The 20,873-nt window shown below is 42.7% G+C and overlaps 1 protein-coding gene across 2 annotated transcripts in view; it reads right to left on the reverse strand.

The window, feature by feature from the left end:
* Nucleotides 1-9,899: 9,899 nt before the first annotated feature.
* Nucleotides 9,900-20,873, reverse strand: part of EPSTI1 (epithelial stromal interaction 1) — a 63,655-nt gene continuing 52,681 nt past the window's right edge. Inside the window, exons 9-12 of one of the 2 annotated variants that reach the window (XM_068395373.1) lie at nucleotides 19,425-19,498; nucleotides 17,799-17,896; nucleotides 11,403-11,435; nucleotides 9,900-9,923 (exon numbers count right to left, since the gene is read on the reverse strand). In XM_068395373.1, coding sequence (XP_068251474.1) covers nucleotides 17,809-17,896; nucleotides 19,425-19,498 — 162 coding nt within the window. In that variant the 3' untranslated portion in view covers nucleotides 9,900-9,923; nucleotides 11,403-11,435; nucleotides 17,799-17,808. Of the gene's footprint in view, nucleotides 9,924-11,402; nucleotides 11,436-13,524; nucleotides 13,604-17,798; nucleotides 17,897-19,424; nucleotides 19,499-20,873 lie in introns of those variants that run through there. The other variant, XM_068395374.1, reaches the window with a different exon arrangement.

The following is a 20,873-nucleotide window of genomic DNA, read 5'->3' on the forward strand; positions in this document are numbered from 1 at the left end:
TTACTAGTCTGAGAAAATGTGCATTTGTTAAAATAGCAGAGTTAGATAAGGCCATATGACTTTCTCATTTAAAAAAAAAAGAATCATAGAATCATAAAATCATAGAATGGTTTTGGTTGGAAGGGACCTTAAAGATCATCTAGTTCCAACTCCCCTGCCATGGGCAGGGACACCTTCCACTAGACCAGGTTGCTCAAAGCCCCATCCAGTCTGGCCTTGAACACTGCCAGGGAGGGGGCAGCCACAACTTCTCTGGGCAACCTGTGCCAGTGTCTCACCACCCTCACAGGGAAGAATTTCTTCCTAATATCTCATCTAAATCCACCCTCTTTCAGTTTAAAACCATTCCCCCTTGTCCTGTCACTACTTGCCCTTGTAAAAAGCCCCTCTCCCACTTTCCTGTTGGCCCCCTTCAGGTACTGGAAGGCTGCTAGAAGGTCCCCCCGCAGCCTTCTCTTCTCCAGGCTGAAGACCCCCAACTCTCTCAGCCTGTCTTCAGAGGAGAGGTGCTCCAGCCCTCTGATCATCTTCATGGCCCTCCTCTGGACTCGCTCCAACAGCTCCATGTCCTTCTTCTGTTGGGGGCCCCAGAGCTGAACGTAATACTCCAGATGGGGTCTCACGAGAGCTGAGTAAAGGGACAGAATCACCTCCCTCGACCTGCTGGCCACGCTTCTTTTGATGCAGCCCAGGATGCGGTTGGCCTTCTGGGCTGTAAGCACGCACTGCTGGCTCATGTTGAGCTTCTCATCAACCACCACTCCCAAGTCCTTCTCCTCAGGGCTGCTCTCAATCCATTCTCCGCCCAGCCTGTATTTGTGCCTGGGATTGCCCTGACCCACATGCAGGACCTTGCACGTGGCCTTGTTGAACTTCATGCGGTTTGCACAGGCCGAGATCTCAAGCCTGTCAAGGTCCCTCTGGATGGCATCCCTTCCCTCCAGCGTGTCGACCACACCACACAGCTTGGAGTTGCCAGCAAACTTGCTGAGGGCGCACTCAATCCCACTTTCCATGTCGCTGACAAAGATGTTAAAAAGGACCAGTCCCAACACTGACCCCTGAGGAACGTCACTTGTCACTGGTGTCCACTTGAACATCGAGCCATTGACCATAACTCTTTGAGTGTGACCATCCTGCCAATTCCTTATCCGCTGAGTGGTCCATCCGTCAAGTCCATGTCTCTCCAATTTAGAGACAAGGATGTCATGCGGGACAGTGTCAAATGCTTTGCACAAGTCCAGGTAGATGACATCAGTCGCTCTTCCCCTATCCACCAGCACTCTAACCCCATCGTAGAAGGCCACCAAATGTGTCAGGCACAATTTGCCCTTTGTGAAGCCATGTTGGCTGTCACCAGTCACCTCCTTGATCTCCATGTGCCTCAGTATAGTTTCCAGGAGGATCTGCTCCATGATCTTGCCAGGCACAGAGGTGAGACTGACTGGCCTGTAGTTCCCCCGGTCTTCCTTTTTTCCCTTCTTGAAAATGGGGGTTATGTTTCCCCTTTTCCAGTCACAGAATCACAGAATCACAGAATCACAGAATCACAGAATGTTAGGGATTGGAAGGGACCTCGAAAGATCATCTAGTCCAATCCCCCTGCCGGGGCAGGATTACCTAGACCATATCACACAGGAACGCTTTCAGGCGGGTTTTGAATGTCTCCAGAGAAGGAGACTCCACAACCTCTCTGGGCAGCCTGTTCCAGTGTTCAGTCACCCTCACCGTAAAGAAGTTTTTCCTCAAATTTAAGTGGAACCTCCTGTGTTCCAGCTTGCACCCATTGCCCCTTGTCCTGTCAAGGAATGTCACTGAGAAGAGCCTGGCTCCATCCTCTTGACATTCGCCCTTTACATATTTATAAACATTAATGAGGTCACCCCTCAGTCTCCTCTTCTCCAAGCTAAAGAGACCCAGCTCCCTCAGCCTCTCCTCATAAGGGAGATCTTCCACTCCCTTAATCATCTTCGTGGCTCTGTGCTGGACTCTCTCTAGCAGTTCCCTGTCCTTCTTGAACTGAGGGGCCCAGAACTGGACACAATACTCCAGATGCGGCCTCACCAGGGCAGAGTAGAGGGGGAGGAGAACCTCTCTCCACCTGCTGACCACACCCCTTCTAATACACCCCAGGATGCCATTGGCCTTCTTGGCCACAAGGGCACACTGCTGGCTCATGGTCATCCTGTTGTCCACTAGGACCCCCAGGTCCCTTTCCCCTACGCTGCTCTCCAACACGTCTGCCCCCAACTTGTACTGGTACATGGGGTTGTTCTTGCCCAGATGCAGGACTCTACACTTGCCCTTGTTATATTTCATTAAATTTCTCCCCGCCCAACTCTCCAGCCTGTCCAGGTCCCTCTGAATGGCTGCGCAGCCTTCCGGCACATCAGCCACTCCTCCCAGTTTTGTGTCATCAGCGAACTTGCTGACAGCGCACTCTAATCCCTCATCCAAGTCATTAATGAATATATTGAATAGAACTGGTCCCAGAACCGACCCTTGAGGGACTCCGCTAGACACAGACCTCCAACTGGACTCTGTCCCGCTGACCACTACTCTCTGGCTTCTTTCCTTCAGCCAATTCACAATCCACCTCACTACCCGATCATCCAGACCACACTTCCCCAGTTTAGCTGCGAGGATGCGGTGGGAGACCGTGTCAAACGCTTTACTGAAATCGAGATAGACCACATCCACAGCTTTACCATCATCTATCCACCGGGTAACATCCTCATAAAAGGCTATCAAGTTGGTTGAGCATGACTTCCCCTTGGTGAAGCCATGCTGAGTGCCCCTAATGATCCCCCTATCCTTGATGTGCCTAGAGACAGCACCAAGAACAAGTTGTTCCATCACCTTTCCGGGGATGGAGGTGAGGCTAACCGGTCTATAGTTACCCGGGTCCTCCTTCTTGCCCTTTTTGAAGACTGGAGTGACATTCGCCTTCCTCCAGTCCTCAGACACCTCTCCCGTTGCCCACGACTTAGCAAAGATGATGGAGAGTGGCCTAGCAATGACTTCCGCCAGCTCCCTCAGCACCCGCGGGTGCATCCCATCAGGGCCCATGGATTTATGGACGTCCAGATTGCTTAATTGATCCCTGACCCAGCCCTCATCAACCAAGACAGATTCCTCCTCTATCCTGACTTCTTCTGAGGCCTCAGGGGTCCGGGGCTCCTCAGGACAGCCTCCAGCAGTACAGACAGAGGCAAAGAAGGCATTCAGTAACTCCGCCTTCTTTTTATCCTCTGTCTCCAGGGCCCCCACCTCATTCATCAGTGGGCCTACATTGCCTCTAGTGTTGGCTTTACCTGCAATGTATTTGAAGAAGCCCTTTCTGTTGTCCTTGACCTCTCTTGCAAGGTTTAATTCCAAGGAGGCCTTAGCTTTCCTAGTTGCCTCCCTACATCCTCTGACAACAGACTTATATTCCTCCCAAGTGGCCAGCCCCTCCTTCCACGATCTGTACACCCTCTTCTTCCACTTGAGTTTGCCCAGCAGTTCCCTGTTCAACCATGCAGGTCTCCTGGTATCCTTCCTTGACTTCCTACCTGTTGGGATGCTCTGATCTTGAGCTCGGAAGAAGCAGTCCTTGAATGCTAACCAACTATCTTGGGCCCCCTTACCTTCTAGTACCCTGTCCCATGGGATTTCCCCTAGCAATTGCTTGAAAAGGCCAAAGTTGGCCCTCCTGAAGTCCAGGGTTGTGATTCTGCTAGCTATTCTGTTCCTGCCACATGAGATCCTGAACTCTACCATCTCATGGTCACTACAACCAAGGCTGCCCTCAACCTTCACCTCTTCAACCAGACCCTCCTTGTTAGTGAGGATAAGATCCAGCAGCGCTCCTCTCCTAGTTGGCTCATCCACCATTTGCATCAGAAAGTTATCATCAATGCACTGGAGGAACCTCCTGGACTGGGGATGGCTGGCTGAGTAGGCCTCCCAGCAAATATCAGGGTAGTTGAAATCCCCCACGACAACCAGGCCCTGTAATTGCGAGACTGCTCTCAGCTGCCTGTAGAAGGCCTCATCACCGTCCTCATCCTGATCCGGTGGCCTGTAATAGACACCCACAACAGTATCACCCCTGCCAGCCTGCCCCTTAATTCGCACCCACAAACTCTCAACTCGCTCCTGATCCGCCTCTGGACAGAACTCAATACATTCTAGCTGCTCACTCACATAAAGAGCAACTCCACCACCTCTCCTTAGCGGCCTGTCTTTCCTGAACAGGACATAGCCATCCATGACCACATTCCAGTCATGCGAGGCGTCCCACCAAGTCTCTGTAATTGCCACTAGATCATAGCCCCCCGACCGAACATGGATTTCTAACTCCTCCTGCTTATTCCCCATGCTGCGTGCATTGGTGTACAGGCATTTCAGAGAGCGAGCTGGGCACACCGATTTCACCGATTTCAGTCAGTAAAGCAAGAACTATTTTCCAGTCAGTAAGAACTATTCAAACTTCAAAGTCTAGGTATGCGAATTAGAAATTTACTAGAGAGATTTTAAAAGAAAGTACTAAATGGGAATGATCTTTCAAAACCAACATTTCTGGCAGGGGTTTCTTATCCAAATGTAGTTCAAGGAAGTTCATGGATTGGGAGGGAAGGCAAGAGAAATTGGTGGTAAAGGCTGTGGTTGGCACCAACAGAATGAGAGATAAATACAGCTTCTAGAGAGATGTCCAGGAAAATCTGGGCTTGCTTTCTTTTAATTAAAGAGCTAGGTGCAAAGATCAAACAGCTAGGAACAGGAAATGTGGGCTGTAAGTGAAATAAAAAACGAACTAATGCTGGCAAGAACCGCCCCCCCCCGCCACCCTTTTTTAATGAGAGCAGACTGGAGAGAGTTCAGATGAGATCCCTAGAATGGTTTGAAATTTGGAAAGCCTTTAACGAGAGACTGAAGAAGCTCAAGTGAATTTTCTCTCATCTTCATGCTTGCATTTCTACCCAGCCCCAGTCACAGCGAATGCTTCACCTTTACTAACAGTGCCAGCATCTGCTGAGTGCCTGCCCATGATTGCTGGGACTGAGGTGACTCCTTTACAGCTAGGACAAGAGAAAGTGTTTATTCCACACAATGTGAATACATTATCCTCCTCCACTTCCCTCCTCCTCCACAGATGAGGGAGGGAAGTGAGCAGTTCAGACCTCAGATGCACTGAAGTTGGTGTCCAGAATCCTGCAGTTACCCAGAACTGCCCAAGGGAGCAAGCAGAGAGCTGGAGGAGAGCCACCATGGGCAGAGCTTGAGAGGACCAGGACTGGCTGTTGTTAACAAGAAAGGAGGGTGAAGACAGAGGGTCGACTCCAAGATTTAGATAAAAAGAAGCAATTTGAGATATTGATTTAAATGACTTCTTAAAAAAATAATTTTTAAAATGTAGAATTACTGTAAACAAGCTACAAAATTTAAAAAAAAAAAAAGAGGGTTGGAAGCAGTTAAAATTAATTGGGGGACAAAAATTTTGGTTTATGTCTGCAGGATGAAACAACAATTTTTTCTTGGATTGTGAGCTGAAAGTGGAAAATGTGGGCGGAGTAAAGAAATGAGTGATAGTAGAAGATGAAAATAGCTATGGACAGATTAGGAGATCACCACAGGTGAGGTTCACAGGCATCTCTGGAGGTCATCTAGTCCAATCTCCCTGCTCAGAGAAGGGTCACCTACAGCAGGTTGCTCGTTGCTCAGGACTGTCCAGTTTGATTTTGAGTATCTCCAAGGATGGGGACTCAGAAACCTCTCTGGGCAACCTATGGCAGTGCCTCATCACCCTCACAGTGAAAAAAAAAAAGAGGGTTGTGTGTTTAGACAGAATTTTCTGTATTTTAACTTGTGCCCATTGCCTCTTGTCCCGTCATTGAGCACCAAGAAGAGCCTGGCTCCGTCTCCTTTACTCCCCCTCTTCCAATATTTACCCACATGGATAAGATCCCTCTGAGCCTTATATTCTCCAGGCTGAACAGTCCCCGCTCTCTCAATCTGTCCTCATATAAAAGATGATCCAGTCCCTTCATCATCTTCTTGGCCCTTTGCTGGACTCACTCCAGCATGTCCATGTCTTTCTTGCACTGGGGAGCCCAGGACTGGACCCAGCACTCCAGACATGTCTCACCAGTGCTGAGTAGAGGGGAAGGATCACCTCCCTTGACTCATTGGCAATGCTCTGCCTAATTCAACCCCATACCAAGATGGGAAAGGATGGGATAAGTAAGGGACATAGAGAAGAGTTGGGAAAACACATTTACCTCTCAGAAAGGAGATAAATGATTGCAAAAGAAAAAAGTAACATTGAAGCAGCAAATAGCAATAGTATTTTGTCCATTTGTTCTTCAATAAGATATAGCAGAGAAAGAGTCTGCTAATGAAGGAGTCAAGAGGGCTGAAGAAGAACCCATGGATTACAGGCACCTGATTAAATTCAGCTGGTGAAGTAGAGGGATTTTACAAGAAAGGGGGCATGACTGAAGCGAAAGGAGGAGCAATAACAGAGGGAGCGAAAGGTATTTCTGTCAGACAGTCTGTATTCCAGGAGCAGACTAGAGAAAACAAATATCTGGAAGTGTAAAGGAGTGAATGTGTTACGTGAGGGAGCACTTAGGGAAGACTATGATGGGGAGCAGAGTCATGGCATGGGCCACAGCAGGAATATTCAGCTCTTGGACTACATAAAGCCATGTGCCTTCTCATTTCACATGAATTTATATTCTTTTGCCTAAAAAAGAAGATCCATCACAGCCTGGGTGCTGCGAACTACCCTAAAGATCCTGGTGGTTAAGATATTCTCCAAGACAGGAGACAAGGATTTGGATTTCTTGAAGCGGAGGCATGAACTGAACATGCATGAATACCACAAAATGTAAGCTATGGATTAGCTCCCTTTTCAGTAGCTAATAATATTCTGCCTTAGTGTCTGGGTAGTGGGGCACATACCAAAAAGAAGATACACTTACACCAAATCCTATCACATCTGAGGCTTTCTATAAATCTGGGACATTTTTAAGAATAAAAGCTGAGCAAGAACTGCAAATTAAATGAAGCTGTCCAAATATGCACATTGAAAAAAATAAGAGTCCCAAGAGCAGAAAACTCTAATTTACCAGGCAAGTGGTTAAGAAATATCAATAACAGATACCTGAAACTTGGCAAATTTGAACTAGGAGTCAGGCACGTATTTTTAAAGGCAGAGATAGTTAAACGATTGGAATAACTTTTAGGTATATAATGGAGTATCAATCTTGTAAGTCCTTAACCAAACATTGCATTTCTTCATAGGAAGGTGGTTTCTGATTCAGGCAGACCATAAAATCTAAACACAGGAATCTTGCTGTCTAGTTATATTGGAATTCAGAATAGCTGATCATAATGGCTTAGTCAGTTTGTTAAAATGAATTTGCTTCTGCAATGAAAAAACAACAAGGTTTCCTCTTGTAACTTCCAGCCCCATACCACTCTCTGTTGGAAGGTTTGTTTCTGAAATAGCAAGGAGATCATCAGTGCAGATCATATTGAGATAATAGCAATTTTCAAGACAAAAAAAAATGAACCTCCATTTACTGTTGTATAGTAATAAAATCTGGTTTTACATCACTGCATAATAATTAATTTGGTCAGTGTAAGTTATAACTAGAGCAACCTATTTGTATTTGAAAACATATATAAAAGGTTTACTCTAACAGGTAGATAGCAAACACATCCAACTATCAGTTCCTAACTCTCAACAGACATGAGGCCATTTTCCCAGTCTATCGCCAGTTCCTTTCATTATAACCCCTTTAAAGAGAGGTCATAACATCCCTTTGCTTTCAAGCTTAAAGTTTTGGCAGGATGTGCGTTGACGGAGGTGGTAATTCTGAGATACTGGAAGCTTTCCAACAGGATATCCTGCTAACATCAATTCCTGGATGCATGTAACTTCTTATCATCTCCATTGCAGGCTATGGCTCTCAAAGACACTTACTGGGCCACCGTTCATATAGATTTGTTTGTTCTGTTCAGAAAGATAGGAGAGGAAAAATTCAGATACTTCACCATTAAAAAGGGCTGGAATAGCTATTGTCTGAAATAGTTTGTAGAGAGCATTTCAAGTAAGAGATTGAAATGCTGGATAAGGGGAAGCACTTTGAAGATTGTGATCAAGTTCCATCTTTGAAGACAGCCAAAAGAAAGCAGACAAGCTTAATGGAAGAGGTTACTCAAGGTGACTTGCCATAACTGTTCCTGAATGTGAAAGCAGCAGGTTAATAAAAAGTTCTTCTTTTTCTTTGGATATAGAAACACAGCAACACAATAACACTGAATTTTAATTTGTCATTGACCATGGTGACTTCCCCTCCCACTCAGCCTTTGTCAGAGGGGTCTAGATGTATCGCATGTCAAGTGCGGAGAGGCTGCAGGTTCACTACTTCAAAAAGACCACCTACAAGTCTTAGTCTGATTAGAGTACAATACAAGGATCTGATTAAACTACAGACATTTCCTTTAAAATATATGTGCATGCATGTACATAGATCCCACTCTGCAGACATTGAGCCCCAGCCCTGATATCTACTGAGGGAGGCTGGGTGAGGGAGTTCTTGGAGGGAGATGTGAATTCCATTTCCAAAACAGCAGTCCAATAGCACAGCCAAGTACCACTTGCAATACAGTGCTGTTGTGTAGGTATGCAAAAGTCTTCCCAAGGAATTTTCCTAGTGTCAGATACTTAAAAAAAGGCTAAACCACAAAGCATGACCAAGATCTCTGGCATTTCCTATCAACATCAGCTAGCTAGTAGTATGAGAGATCTGGGCAATTTTCTGAGGCAAAGAGAGCCAAGGGCAACTGCAGAGAGTCCCAGAGGGGAAAGCAAACGTTGCAACATGCATAGTTCAAAAGAAAGCTTCAGGTGATCCATTATGAAGTTTCCGTATTGCAAGGATGATGGAAAAACATCATGGCATGCCTACACACTGAAAAAAACCGCTCATGAAACCCCTAACTTTGCCTAAGATGTACCTGTAAATGCCGCAGATACTTTTTCTTGTCTGCATGGTTTGTCTAAAATGTACTATGGACCCTTCTTTTCCAATAGAAATGTCTTGGTCATGCATCTGATTTTTGGAAAGCAATAAAATGTTGTCGTATGCAGAAACAGGCAGATATAAAATTTTATTAGACTAGAAGGACAAAGAAAAGAAAGAAACTAAAGCTAACCTTGCAGCAGTTATCCCCATTCATGTAACTGAAGTGACCGTGGTAAAACAGGCAAAGTGAAAAACCAGTTTATCATATCACAAAAGATGTGGGAGAGATCAAATAAATTTCACTGTTATTTCAAGTTTTATTTCTTTCATGTGTTGTATTTTTCTAAGAACATATTTAAAAGATCCTGTCCACAATACACACATCTGTTTCTTCTTGAGTGTCTGCTGTTGAATACAATAGTAAAACAATTCCACAAAATCCTCATCAAAACAAAAAAATAACAAACCATCAATGCTTCTCATTCCCATCCCAAAAGAAAACCCTCTACCTGCTTTTGTAGTTCAAGTCTCTGAGATGTTTTTGGCTGAGTACAGAGCAGCAAGTAAACACAGATAATACTGCAGCTTCTGCAGCTGCTAATGTCTTCTTTTTCTGAGATCCCAAAGACTGGGATAATTACATTCTGCAAGAGGCAAAACAATTATGAAAAAAAATTACACATTCTCTTATTAAAAATTAAATAGGACTTTCATAATCAGCTGCTTCAAATATGCGTGAATAATGACAGCTAGAAACCAGTCTCTGCAGATGGCTCGCGAAGCGGGTGTGAAGCTGAAGTCAGGGTAAGAAAAAAAATCACAGTGATAAAAGAGCGCTTTCTTGGGAGCTTTTGCAAGGTCATTTGGCCAAGACCAGATAAAAGTGAATGTTTCTCCAAAACCCTGTAACAAGAGGGAGAAAACAGAATTAAAAATTATCTTTTGCAGCAAATACAAAAATCAAAGTCAACTTCTCTAGGATTAAGTCCACTGGAAAATAAAGTCTCGCTTTTCTTCCGACAGGTTTTAGCTTTAATTATGTAAAGCCTTCATGAAGGGACTTCTATCTTTTTCGAAATTTAATTCACAAAATTTCTTAATTATCTGCAGACATATTAATAACTCTTTGAACAATATATTAATGTAGCAAGAAATGCGTTTTCCAAACAACAGTAAAAGAAGGCTTAAAAAAGTACACCTATCCATAATTCTTTTGCAGTTCATATGTAAATATATTATTGGTATTGTAGATATTGTGAAAAACAACAAAGAATCCAATATGTTAAACTCCTTCAGCTGCCCACAGTTTACAAAATCTAATAATATTGTGGGCTGCAAAAGATGGTCATTCCTTCCCCTGTGGGGAACTGCCTTTGTCTACTCATTGTCATTTCTTTAGTGAATTTGAGTTAATTTTTAATAACAATTTTACTCCTCAAAAAACTGAAAAGACGACTCATGGGAGGCCAACAATATTATTTAGGTACCATCTTCAGAATACAACCCTGCTGCAAAAACAGTAAAATAACTGTTGGAGCAGAAAATGAGAAACAAAATCGCAGAAAAATATCTGCATTTGTGAGAGAAGGGTTGAAAGCAAGGGGCTTTTTAAATTTTATTTTTAAAAATTCCTCTTTATAAGAACCTAGCTCTCAAAAAAAAAGTTATGTCAAAGCCATCTCCTGAGGCTAGAATAAGGTGTGTCAGTACCTGAACCTGCTCTAAAAGTCTCCAAGCCTAGAAGCAAAGGCTCTGCACAAATCTTTATATTGGAACTGGGAATTAGGGTAGGGAACCCCTTTCAGAAAAGAACACAGGTGCAGTGAGCCTTACGAAAAGGTAATTTGAAAACAGAGGGACTGATTTCTGCGATTCAGTAGTGGTGTTTTACCAACAGCCTCTGCTGATATGAACAGTCTCCCTTTTTGCTTATGGGAAATAGCAGGAAGAACGCAGCCCATGACAAAGTCATCCTCTTTCACTTAAGACCACTGAAAGTTTGCAGTCACCTCCTGCATTTCCAGCCACATTCCTCAGCTGCCCAGGTTTATCCACTCACAGTCCATGACACAGAGAACGTGGCTGTACTGAAGTTTTAGCACTAAATATCAAGGCACCCCTAGAAGATGCCTTCCACGCCATCAGCACTTCCTCTGACTTGAAATACACGTTCTGCAGTTCTTTACAAAAGAACATGTTTCAGAATAGGTGTGTGCCATTGCATGGCCCCAAACACAGAGTGAGAAAGCATTTATTTTAATATCCCCTCTCATATTACTTGAGAATTAAACCACATAAGCTCTCATAATGAAATGTCAAATATGAAGCTAAATTAATGCCAGCATTGGTACTAAAAAGAATGACCAAATTCATTATTCTTACCTTTCTCCTCCTTTATTCCACATAGTTTGACTCCTGGATAAAAGAAAAAAATGTATACTACACAATCACATATTTATGCAAGGAATTACAGTTATCCAGTTGTGTGGAACTTTCTTGATTACTTGGTGCCCTTTCCTGTCTTTTGAAACTCCACTTAAAATAACAAGTAAACCCTTCTGCAAGATTCCAGTTCTAGCAAGAAATATTTCTTCGATTTGAACTCAATGTGAATAGCAGTGTGTATCGACTCAGGAGATAAACATATCTTGTTTTTGCTGGAAAAAATCAATCTAGAAGTGTTCCAAATATCTTCAGATGCCTCAATCCTTTCTTGATCTCACACAATTTGAAAGAGTGAAAAGTTTCTTCCGCTCCTCCCCAGACTCCCGCTATTCTCTTCTAGGGTGAGATTTTCAAAGGAAAGAATGATGGAGCTCAAAGTCAAGCCAGGCAGAACACATCTGCGTATGCTGTTTGGCTGCCTTGTCAGCAGTAAGTCATTAAACTCAGCTACAGCATGCCTGGACCTACTCTTCTGAGGTCCCTACATTGATGCTGATATTTCTGCTGAGCAATTTATTTATTTTCTGCCATCCTCGTGCCAGGAAAGACAAGCACATTATTCTCAATAAAAAAAAAAACCAAAACAAAACAACCAGTTTTAGGAAAAAATGTAATAATCTTTCCAACTCAGATTGTACATAGACTAACCAGGTTAAAGCTAAGTTAGCAAATCACATTCTTCATTAAAACAAATGTAACCATTGTGTATTGCACTCTGGAACCTTCTTATATATTCCATTCTCAATATTTCTATGTTAAATAAAACCTTTTTCTTTGTGCTGGTGTCACGGTTTAAAGCTGGGCTGGCTATTAAACCTGAGGCAGACGCTCTCTGTTAACCCTCCCCCCCACACCCAAAGGGAAAGGGAAAGGGAAAAGGGAGAGAGACTTATGGGTTGGAAAGTTAAAACAGTTTTAATACACTATAATAATCAAAAAGAGTATAATAGTAATAATAGAAATAATCAAATATATACAAATATATACAAAACCAAGATCGAGCTCCCCCGATGTCGGCCACGTCCCCACCGGCACTCCAGGGCAGGCTCCGGGAAGGCCCAGGCTGGGCCCAGCGACGGTCGAGAACTGGATTCAGGGATGCATGGATCGGGATCGGGGGCAGCAGGAAAAAGGACAGAGTCCTCTTCGGACACTGGCCAAAAGCTCAAGCTGCAGAAGCAGCCCGAAGCAGCAGAAACACCCAAACACAGCAGAAGAAGCAAGGGAAGGGCGCAGCAGGAAGGGCCGAGACCCTTGTGATCCCCCCGCTTTATACCGAGAATGACGTGTATGGGATGGAATACCTTCGTTGGTCAATTTTGGGTCACCTGCCCTGTCCGCTGCTCCCTGCAGGTGCGACCCCCCTTCGGCTCTTCACTCGTAAGCAGTGAGGAATTTAGCAGTGACTTTGGTTTCTCTAAGACTAAGTACAGCAAGAGCCTTTCTGCATAACAGTGCCTCAGTGATAACTACAAACTTCGAGCGTTATCAGTCCTGGAAGCAGACACTGTCTGCAAAACATGCAGTTAGTTTCAGAAAGTGCAGTTACTTAGAAGAGACTTAGCTGAAAGTAAAAATCACTGAAAGGAAAATTGGCCTGGTTTAGGCCAAACCAGGACAGCTGGGAAACCAGCATTTTCAATGCAATTTTATCCATCTAAAAGTTCATGATTTCTGCATTAAAGACTGCTTGTGTATGGAAAACTGTGGCATGCATGCTGGCCGTGTAACTTCAGGGGCCTTTGAGGTACGGTTCTCCTCTGCTGTGCAACAGTAAACCTCATTACATGCTCCCCCTCAAATTGGTAGCAAATAGCGTAAATCAAGTGCTGATTGACACTCCAAAGAAACATTCCCACGGATCACACTACGAGAAATAAACCAAGGCTAATCCACAAACCATGTTTATTTAAAATAGTTTTATCCACAAATCATGTTTCCTCAAAACAGATTTATCCAGCATCCATCAAGTTCCTGTTCTGCATATGGGAAAGGAAGAGAGAATGGGGCTTCCTGTCACGCTGCACCTGTGTATTCCGGGCATTGTTGCTTCCCACAACAAATATACAGAATTATGCATCAACTGAAAGAGCAGAGTCAGCATCTGAGAGAGCATTTCTCATTCTTATGCATGACACCTGGTGTAATGGAGACATGAAACGGGAAGGTGTAATATGTCATGTTGCCTTATACATTCTGGGTTTACTATAGCTCATAGAGTTTCAACAAGACAACTAGTATTTCATTAAAGAAGAGTAGACATACACATTTCATCTATTCACAGTGTGACCTCTCCCCATTAATAGAAGAGACAAAAGGGTCCTTGACAGTGCTCCATTTCCACATGAAAAATAAACACGGGCTCTGTTATAGGCTTGCCATGCATTAACACTTGGCCTCTGCAAATCCCTCCGTACTTGAACATGGGTAAATCTCATGAGGGAGTGAATATAAAAATGTGCAACTGTTTTAAAGTTATTCTTTTGTAAAAATGGAAATGTTTTAATATTTAAATAAAACTAATCATTTGTGCCATTACAGTGAACTGATACTCTCAGTCATAGGTCCCAGCTGAGTAAGGATTAAATCTTATTGATTAAACTTTGATGTCAAAATGACAAGTGTTATTTTTTCACACTCCTATCCTAAAAGGTTTATCCTTATGTTAGAGATAATGGCAGAGCAAAGGACATCAAAACTTTCTTGATAGCATACAAGACTCAATACTTTCTCAAGGGTGCAGTAGCTCACAGTGAGAAATGGAAATTCATTAAATTGTCTTCCCATTAAAAAACAAAACCACACAACCACCCAGAGAGCGCCCTGGCATTTATAACCAAAAAGGGAGGAAAGATTACTTCCATGAAGATACTTCTTGAAATAACAGCTTATAAATATTCCTAATAAAACACAAGATGTCTGGAGGGCAGATGAATGAATGAAAACTGGTTTCCTATCGATTAGGGGACAACTGAGCAATGCAACTGCTCTCCTCCTCCCTGCCCAGACACACACAATAAATTTGCCTTCCCCCTCTCCTTGCCCCAATGTCCCCTGTGATTTCCACATCCCCTTTTGCATGCCCTAGCCCCCAGGAAAACAGGGCAGAGCTGCAGCTGCTCTGGAGCTGTGCCCATGGTGATCGTCTGGAGGGCTGCAGCTGGACAATGCACTGAGTGCCCAGGTCCTTCCCACCACCCCTCAGAGTGGGGCACTGTTTTGGGGTCTCCTCTTGTGGCAGATGCACCTGCCCTGACAAAGACCTGACAAAGACTCAACAAAAGCCTGTGAAAACTTCCCGCCACAGCTCTTGTCACTCCCACATGGTGGTGGTCAGCACATACGGATTTCGGTCAAAAGGTGAGGAATTTGGGGTCCTCAGCCAATGGGGGTCTACTTGACCATATTTGACCACAGACCAGATTCGACTAGGGTATAAATGGAGCCCTGCCGGAGAGCCATTTTGAGTCAGTACTCCTTGGAACAGCAGGTCTGCAGCTGGGGACCCTCCCCTTGGGTCAGGACACCGCCCAAGGAAACTCCTCAAGGTTGAGAGCCCTCCCTTTATTTGGTGAGTGATTGAGCATTTTGGGTCATCGGCCATAAACCTTAAGAATTTTAAGTCAGTTGTGTAGTATTAACTCCTGAATGACACTCTGAAGCTGTGGATTGTTAATGTTTGTTGGAGTCTCAAAGTGGTTTCGGTTAGAGTAAAACTTAGTTTGATTTTTTTACCATTTTGTGAAAATAAATCCTGTTTCTAGTTTGTTAATCGGTCTGGCTTGGTTTTGTGAGGTTCTGTGATACCTCTGCCCAGCTATTGCTTTTCATGAAATGCATAGAAACTTAATTATCTTTGAGACTTATGCTCCCTTTCAAATTCAGCTGAGATTGGCCAGCAGGTTGAAAATCTTATTACACGTAGACAGCGTGATCATACAAACTTCATTTCCTTAAGGAAACCAGGCTAATAGAAATAATAATGAAAAATACAGCAAGTAGATTGATAACACAGTGCGATGTTCAGTTTCTGTAAGCACAAACCAGTTGTGACTGTAAAGAGTTCAATCAGGACAAAAAGAAGCGGTAAAGAGAACAAATATTTCCTCTTCAGTGCCACCGCACAGACGGAGCAGGCTCAAAAATTACCTGCAGGACTTAACTTCGGGAACCTTTTAAATTTATTTTAATCTTAGCGTATAGTCTGATCTGCTTTGGTTAGCTCCCTTGTAATGTAAACCACCATGCTGCAGACTACATGACTTGTAAGCCCCAACTCGAGTTCAGCTTTTTTTGCTGACAATCCCAAGGGAACTGAGAAGACTCTCGGTATAGTCAAAGACACTGAGGTTGCAGCCTCCAGCCTATCTTTTGAGAGATATTTTTCTTTCTTGCTCTTGTTACCAATACTCATTTCTAATTCCTTTCCATGATGACATATTCTTTTATAGTTTATTCTTTCCATGCTTTTTTTAGTCTTCTAATCTCATATCACAGCATAAAGGAAAAATGGATAATCTGGCATTACCCAACAGAAGGCAGGCTTTTTGGGAGCCATTAAGTAAACATCAGAGTAGGAAATTTATCAGTTCTACACATAGGGTTTGATTGCATTTGTGTTGATGCATTCTTTGAATACATGTATTTAAAAAAAAAAAGCATAGATTGGCTGTGTACATCACAGAGCCGTCTGTTGTCAAAACTGTGCCTGGGCTAAGTGCACTTGTTTCGTGGTACCACCACCTGTCCTGTGGAAGAGGACATATGGCATTTGGCAAAAGGCAAAACCCTGCTCCCTCTGCACACAATAACGTGGTTTTCAGTGGTGACACCAAGCTCTCTGATGGAGATGCTTGAGTTTAGAAATTGGGGACCGTGGCTGTGTCACAGGCTTTCTTTCAAGTTTATCAGGAAACAGTTTACAAATTGGGATAAAGGACACAAAGTGAAATAAAAAGAATAATTTCTGCCCTCGCTGCCTTTGTTAACCAGGCTCCGCCCAGCAGACATCACCTTTTGCCTCTTCCCTAGGTATCAGTTGGCTCTGTCCTACCTGAAGTCTCTAATTCTGCTATCTGCAGACATGCCATCATTCAGGAGATGGTTCAGGCTGCCACACAAAGTGCTCTCTTACTCATACTCTTTTACTAGCCTGTAGTTTGGCTTCCAACAGCTCCTGGATTTCCTGGCACATGATACAAGCCCTACCAGTAAAGCCCGTAACCAACTGGTTCTCCAAGCAGCTGCCACTAGACCTTATGGGAGGTCGAGCTGGCAAGTCCTGCCTCCTCTCAGTAAGACCAAGAGAACTGCTATGCACAAAGGCAGCCTCAGTCTGAAGTTCACGAGCCCTCCGCCATGGCCCAGGGCTTGTCCAAAGCTTGTAGTGATTAAGATATACTTTTTTTTTCAATGCCAGTATCTGGAAAACTCCAGTGGCAAGAATATCTGTATCTTTATCATGCCTTGGCTTCATAGATGCTTGAACCCAAGTCTTCCTGGCATTCATCTGCCAAGATAAACATCCACACTAGACAATCCAACTAATCCAAATAAAGCTTTTCTTGTTATCAACTATCCATCTTTCTCTACACTGGCACATTCAGTAAAATCTCTTCGACTCTTATCCTTTTGCTGCTCAGTCTTTGTAAATCTTCCATTTTTATACTATGGTCCTCTCAGCAATGGAATTTCAACCTAATGGAAATTTCCATGATGGGAATACTACATAATTTTTTTTTTAACACTGAAGAGTGCAATTCTAAATAACAGTCACATTAATGCCTCATTAGGACAGCTGAAAAGATTTAATGGAAGTTTAATAGGCTACAGCCAAGATATCTTTTCTTCAACGAATCCTTACAAATACTATGTATTTTAAATTAGATGCAGTTGGGTCTTCTTTATCATAATTTTATATGAGTAAAAAAATGCACAGCTCTACCTTTCATGGGATTTTTTCCCTCCACTTTCAATATCATATTAAAATACTTACAGCATTTCCAAACATCTTTCATTTAAAGACTCAAAAAATCCCTTATAATTTCACTACCGTTGATCCGAACTTAAGGAAGTACCTTGGATGCGGTTCCTTGCAGTAAGCACCTTGCATGCAATGCAACCAAGTTCTGCTGCAAGAGCAGCTGTTCCTCCCTCCTCCCCTCTTATATATTTAAGGCAGGATTTCTTTTTAAAAGCTATTGTAGGCAGCCAGACAGGACTGTAAGTTCTGTCAGGCAGGCTAAAAGCACACCAACACATAATAGCATCTGAGGAAAAAGTCAACTTTTAAACAATCCCATTGCTTCCATATTCTGTACCCATAAAGCTTACCCAGGCACTGTCACTGACGTAGTCCAGAATATCCAGATTGGTAGATGCTATTAGGTTGCACTTTGTTCTGGAGTCGGTCCAGGAAAGCATTATTTACCCTTAAAATACAACAAAAAAATGAATAATGATTGAAGGTAGCTGAAGAGTTCACAAACATGGATTTTAACATTGTGTGAGTGGCATTCCCTATTCTCAGTTCAATACCTGTCTTCCATTTTTCAAGCCTGTGCTGAATGACCATGGACAGGCATGAGATAGAGTGGATTTAATTTTCATTTCACTAGGTGTATCCTTATCCTGTGATCAGTCCATTGTGGTTAAAAGGCATACCTCAGCTGCTGTGAGAAATGCACCAAAATTCTCCGTAGAAAGACATCCTGCATACCACCACCCACCTTATCAGGGAGGTGAGCTATTTTGACAATTCACCTTAGGTAGTCTTTCAGCCTTCAGTACACAAGAAGAGTTTCTAGAAGCACTGATTTCCTAATGTCAATGAAAAAACCCACTTAAGCTTGTTACTAATAGAGAAAATTCGTGTACCTGACAACTTTCCCTACCATCCAGCTCTGAAATCAACTCTAGCATTCTCTCATACCACTTTATCAATCTGGAAAGTATGCACACATACAAATACACTTTTCCTCAAGCTGTTTTAAATATTTCCAAACCTTCTGAAAACTGTTTCTTTTTTCCCCCTATTAATGCTTAGGACTGACAGACATGCCTAGGCATGACTGTTGTTTTAATGTTTTACAATGCTATTTGTAAGAATGATGTAAAACGCAATATATTGGATTATTTCTATCTAGGGACATGAGATGGACTGAATAAAAAATCCTTCATTAACTTCTATGGATAATTATCTCAATATCTTTGCTACAGAAAAAAAAGAAATGAAAACAGTATGGGCAGTGGTTGCCTACAGAAGTATTTTTTAAAAATATTTCCCTAATGATATAAAAAAAAGAAACAAATGGTGTTCTTATTTTTGAGCCTGAGTGTTGTTTCTTTTTTTACTAGCAGAAAACAAAGCTGAGAATAAAGCTGTGCTTCAGGATAATGGAAAGTCAGTTAAGTGACAGAAGTGCAGGATTAGAACCACTGAGCACAGAGAGGGCACAGCAGTGGGGCACAGCCCGGGGCGTGCAGCAATGCAGCTGCAGAAGGCCTTGCTGCACTGCAGCTTCTATCTGTATTGATATCAAATCCCACGTTTAGCTCTGCCTCAGTGGCAGTCAACCGCAAAATGTGGCATGGACAAAGTAGCCCATTCTAAAATAAAGTAAAAATAAAAAAATATCTAGCTAGATAGATAAATGAAATGTTTCCTGGCTGAAACTACTGTACTAGTAGTTACCCATGAAACTACTAATAGTTTCTACTCTATGCTGTATCCTACGCGGATAGGCTAAGTAAAGTGAAAAAGGCACTCTGAGTCATACTGCATTACAGTGAGCAGTTGTAATGATGGATTTTAGTGGTTCATTTGAAGGCAAAGTTAAACCAGAGACAAGGTCAAGGATCCTCATTGCAATTGTCTTCTAAAGCGTGAATGTCTGCAATTTTGAGACCCTTTCCAGATAGGAATTCAATTAAAGTGTATTCTTCATTTTTGCATCATACCTCCTCTGTTCCTTTTGATGTGCTCTTGTCCTGGCTTCCTCTTCCTGCTTTTGTTTAAATTCCATTAATTCAGCCTAGGAATGATAAAAGCAAAAAAAACCCAACAAACTTACTTTTAACTAACATACCTATGTTGCACACACAATTAATTCCACATGGCGTTAGCTTCACCTAGAGCCACGTGTCATTCTCAGAACTTCTCTCAACAGCATTTTATTCATATGACAGCACCATGTTAGAAACTGAGCTCATTTTTCTGCCCAGTGTTGCATTGGACGAACATTATTTGTGCCCTAAAAAGTGGGAAGTTATAGGATTCAGACATTTACAGTCCTGCATTTAAAGGGGTATGCCAGACACCAGTGTGCTTCCTCTTGCCCCAGCCCACAGATTTGAATTTCCCTGAGGGTCCAAGGGAGAAGACAGCCAAAGTCATCTAGTAGGAGCAGACACAGCCATCACTCCCTAGGGTATGAAGGAGTCATGCCCTTCGCCTCCTGCCTCCGTGGAGCATGAGGAGAAGATGAGACCAGGGGTATGTGGCATGGTGTGTGACCTCCAGCTCCCTGGTGCTCCCCCACGGGTGAGGGAAGGGCAAGGGTACCTGTTGGTGTGGTGAAAGCACGTGCAAGCTCCTAGTGCTGCAGCAGCCTACCATCCTTACGTTACGTAATATTAATGTATATAAACAGTGTCAAAGGGAATTCTTTTCAGAGGAGAGTTTGCTTATGCAATTTTAGCCACGACTGTGAAGGAAACACAGCTTGTATTACTCTGCTCTGCATATGTGCTTGTTTGTCTGTCTCTTGCTCACTGCAATGCACCCAAGAATTGAAGATGCAGATTTTTCTGCAAAGAGAATTTGGCTTGCAGGGTGAGGGGGAAGGGATAGGAACAGACCCATCCTTCATATTTTCCGTAGCAACTAAGTAGCAGTAGGAATAGAAAGTAAAATAAAATGATGCGGGTAGATAAAAGCTTCAATAATTTATTGGAACCACAAAAGTTAAAAAAAAATCAATTTAAGTGGAACATTAAATAAAAACTATGCAATAAATGTATGAAGAAAATCAATAACTGCAAACGTGTTGTGTATCAATATTTGTCTAGCCCTAAAAGAAGAAACAGGATTAAGAAATAAAAAAGCCAACCTTAATTTTCACTGTTTTAAATACCTATTCAACCTGAAAATTAAAACCCAGTATCTGACTTTCCAATATGCTGAGTCCTCTCTTGGAGTAATGTTCTGAAATATGTGTGTATATGATGCTGTGTTCAAAGCGTACTGAAAATTTCTAAATCAAGCAATACATACTAAAACCTATTCTGAAAAAAAAAAAAAGGAACTGACAATACCTGTACGTTTTATAGCTACACTGTGCTAGGAGGTACACACGAGACAGAATTCACAATTACTTTAATAAATGCTAGTTTGAAGTAGAAATGAGC

The sequence above is a fragment of the Nyctibius grandis genome, chromosome 2 (genome assembly GCF_013368605.1).
Source record: "Nyctibius grandis isolate bNycGra1 chromosome 2, bNycGra1.pri, whole genome shotgun sequence".
NCBI classification, from domain to species: domain Eukaryota; kingdom Metazoa; phylum Chordata; class Aves; order Nyctibiiformes; family Nyctibiidae; genus Nyctibius; species Nyctibius grandis.